The sequence below is a fragment of the Propithecus coquereli genome, unplaced genomic scaffold, assembly GCF_000956105.1.
Source record: "Propithecus coquereli isolate 6110/MARCELLA unplaced genomic scaffold, Pcoq_1.0 Scaffold243, whole genome shotgun sequence".
Classification (NCBI taxonomy): Eukaryota; Metazoa; Chordata; class Mammalia; order Primates; family Indriidae; genus Propithecus; species Propithecus coquereli.
Genome location: NW_012147986.1, coordinates 2,933,575 through 2,937,187, shown reverse-complemented (window position 1 = coordinate 2,937,187; position 3,613 = coordinate 2,933,575). Strand labels below are relative to the sequence as shown.

General features: G+C 50.5%; 1 protein-coding gene across 1 annotated transcript in view; it reads left to right on the top strand.

Moving 5' to 3' along the window:
• Window positions 1-2,059: 2,059 nt before the first annotated feature.
• PCYOX1 (prenylcysteine oxidase 1) overlaps window positions 2,060-3,613 on the top strand; it is an 18,714-nt gene continuing 17,160 nt past the window's right edge. Inside the window, exons 1-2 of the mRNA XM_012646420.1 lie at window positions 2,060-2,223; window positions 3,272-3,478. Coding sequence (XP_012501874.1) covers window positions 2,112-2,223; window positions 3,272-3,478 — 319 coding nt within the window. The 5' untranslated portion in view covers window positions 2,060-2,111. The remainder of the gene's footprint in view (window positions 2,224-3,271; window positions 3,479-3,613) is intronic.

Genomic DNA, 3,613 nt, shown 5'->3' with positions numbered 1-3,613 from the left:
ACAATCCGCCCGCCTCAGCCTCCCAGAGAGCTAGGATTACAGGCGTGAGCCACCGCACGGTCTGTTTTTTTATTTTGAGACAGGATTTTGCTCTCTCACCCAGTACGGAGTGCAATGGCATCATCATAGCTCACCGCGACCTCCAACTCCTGGGTTCCAGTGATCCTCCTGCCTTAGCTCCCTAGTAGCTGTGACTATAGGCACATACTGTACTACCACACCCAGCTAATTTTTAAAGTTTTTGTAGAAACAGGATCTCACTATTACCCAGGCTGGTTTTGAACTCCTGGCCTCAAGCAATCCTGCCACCTAAGCCTCCCAAAGTGCTAGGATTGCACACATGAGTCACTTCCATCAGCCAGAACTCAGTTTTAAGGCTTTTTTCTGGAATCCCCTTGGATGAGAGGGGTCTGTTCAGTTAGCTGTTCAGTTAGCTTAGAATTTTAGTTCACAGGAAGTTGGCTTTACAGACAGAAAAGGGCTGAAAACAGCAGAAACAGAACAAAAAGTGAATTGGTCATTTCAAAGTTACTTTCCTTGTAAAGATTAAAGCAAAGGGGAATTCCTTATCATGCCAGCTAAAACTAGCCTGTTTGGGGATTTAGCTATTACTCTCTCCTGATTTTTTAGAAGGCCAGATAAACAACTTAGTTTTGGCCTGGTGGTGAGGAACTTTAAGCATGAGTAGCTCTATTTTGGCTTAGTCTGTTGGGCCTAGTGCAGGAGCTCAGTCCAAAAGAGTGGTTTCCTTTAAGTTTTATTTAACAGGTCTAAAGTTGTCTTCAGTTATTAAACTTTGTCCTTTGTCCTTCCAGGTAGAGAGCGGAGGAGGGACGCCTTTGTGTTTGTAAATTTATGTCCTGCTTTTAGGCAAATGGAAGAGGACAGCGAGCTTTGTGTGTATCCAGAGACTTCTCAGTTGCCTTCAGCTTAAAAGAGTCCTTACTGCTAAGGATGTTGCTGAAGGCAGGTTTGGCTGCCACCATCCAGGAACCAAACCCGAGAGGTGAGGAGTGTTGGTGAAGGAAAAGTAGTTTATTCAACTGCCAGGAGCCTGAGGACATGGCAGAATATTGTCTTAAAGACCATCTCATCTTTCTCTGATTACTGAGCAATTTATTAAGTAATATAAAGGGAAGGGGTAAAGGGGGTACCTAGCAGAAAGCAAGCTTTGTGCCAATCACCATGACTCATTTACTACTTATCAGTCAACAATGAATCATCAGAATCTTGTTATCAGCTGTCTGCGGTAGGCCTGTTCTGGACTCTTGATCTGTTTATGTTCAAAATCGTTTTCTAATCTTGTAAGCGGTAGCTGTGTAAACAAGCAACAGGTTAATTCTAAACTTTTGAGACAAAACCAGCCAAACGCAAACCAGAAGCAAAATGGCTTCCCTTTAGCTATCCTAGCAGTATAGTCTGAATGGCCCTTGGGGTGCGCTTAGAGAGAGGCATATGAGGAGACGTTCTGGTCTCCTTACAGGTATACTACTTTTATTCATGCTATTGGTCACTACTGTTCCAGTCCCTTCACCTCAGACCGCCCCATCCCCAGTCTCCCTCATTTTTCTTTCACCTTGCACCGTTGCCCACTCATCTCCTACCCAACAGTCCCCGGAACATAGTGATCAATCGGTAAGCACTGTTGCCCCAGTGTCCTGTTTCTGGCGGGGATTAGCTGTGTGCGCGTTCTCTGAGAGGGAGTGATTGAAAAGACGGAAGGCACTGGGGAAGCAATAAGGTGCTTCACCGAATAAGATGGGGAGGAAGCAGGAAGGGGGGCTCAGCCTCAACCTGTGCCTTTGGTGTATTGTGAAGGAGGGTGGGCTTTGGAGGGGTGCAGTGGGCTTGAGGGCCGGAGTGGCCCAGGATGCAGCGCTCCTGGAGGGCCCGGTGAACCAAAAGGTGTGAGGGGCCTGGACCGGGCCTGGGCGGAGGAGGAGACGGAGAGGTCTGCGCAGGGCCTGGGCACGGCTCCCAGAGGCAGGGCGAGGCTGGGCGGGGCTGGGGGCGAGGCGGGCGGAGCGTGCAGACCGGGGAACACTCTGACCCGCAGACGCGCAGTGGCAGGAGGACTGGCGAACGCAGAGGCTGCGGAGCTCAAGAAGGCCATGGGGCGCACCGTCTCAGAGCTCATCTCATCGCTTGTGGGGCTGTGGTTGTTGCTCTGCAGTTGGGGGTGCCCCGGGAGCGCCGAGCTGCGGTCCCCGCCAGATAAGATCGGTAGGCGACACCGGGGCGGTGCGGGAGAGCATCGGGCAGCCGCTGCGTGGCGCGCCCAGGCCCCGCAGGCCGGGCTGCGAGGGCCAAGCCGACCTCGCAGGTCGCACTTCACCCCATTCACGCCTAACGGCGGCTTTCGGTCCTCCTGGAAGTGGGATCGTGCCTTTCCAGGCTTGGAAAGGTGCCCATTTGAGGAATGAGCGTGTATAGGGACCCGGGCAGGAGGGTGCCAAGAGTCCCTGTAGCCCCCTTCTCGGAGGCCGAGGTCCCTGTCTGCGCCTTCCCTTTGCTGCACCTTGGGAGGCCAGTGTTCTGACTGGACCTGGAGCGCCCGGCCGCTCCGGCTATGCAGATTTCAGGCGCACGCAGACACAGCACAGGGCAGTGGAAACACGCTGACCCTGTCCGCTTCCCTTGATAGGATAGGGTGCAGCCCCCTTTCCCCATCTCCGCTTTGCTGAGGTCGGCCTGCTCTCAGAGGCCCCTGGCTTGCACAATTTCTTTGCTTAGGACTAGTACAGCTGCTGAAAGAATCTGCTCTAATTTCAGGCGCTTTGCTGTTTTGCTCTCTGCTTCTCAATGCCTCCCTCCCCTCCTTTTTAAAATTGTGTTCTTTGGGATCATTAACCTATGTACTTTGAGTCTCCATTGAGACAGAACAAAGCTAGAAATGGCGGTCACTTTGTTTAAAATGCTTACTGCGAAGGCCACCTCTTCTGTTCCCATGAGTTGGGCACCAAGAGCGGTGTGCAGGCCCATTGGTGCCTCCAGAAAGAGCTGTGAGAATCTTTGGGTAGCGGGGAAAAAATCGAATTAGTGTCAATTTTTAAATGAACATACGACCACTTTTGTCTGGTGTCTGTGTCTGTGCAGATTCAGAGTTGGATCTTCAGTGCAGGTGTCCTTGCCCCTCTTCTCCAGGCTTCCCTGAATTGTTGCTCATAGCTTTCAGTAACAGCCATTGTTAGTTAATGGCCTTCAAAAACAAAACAAAACAACCCACATGGTAAGAGGGGGAAAAAAAAACTGTTCCTTTTTCCCCCCTCAGCGATTATTGGAGCCGGAATCGGTGGCACTTCAGCAGCCTATATTCTGCGGCAGAAATTTGGGAAAAATGTGAAGATTGACGTGTTTGAAAGAGAAGAGGTGGGGGGCCGTCTGGCCACTATGAAAGTGCAGGGGCAAGACTATGAGGCAGGAGGTTCCATCATCCATCCTTTAAATCTGCACATGAAGCGTTTTGTCAAAGATCTGGGTATGTAATTTTGGTCTTAGATCTCATCAGATTTCTGTGTGACATTTTTTTCATCAGATGGAGAACTGAAACTTTTCTGCCTTGTTAATTGTCTTTGACAGAGAAGTTGGTAAAAACTGTTTTCCTCACTTTCCT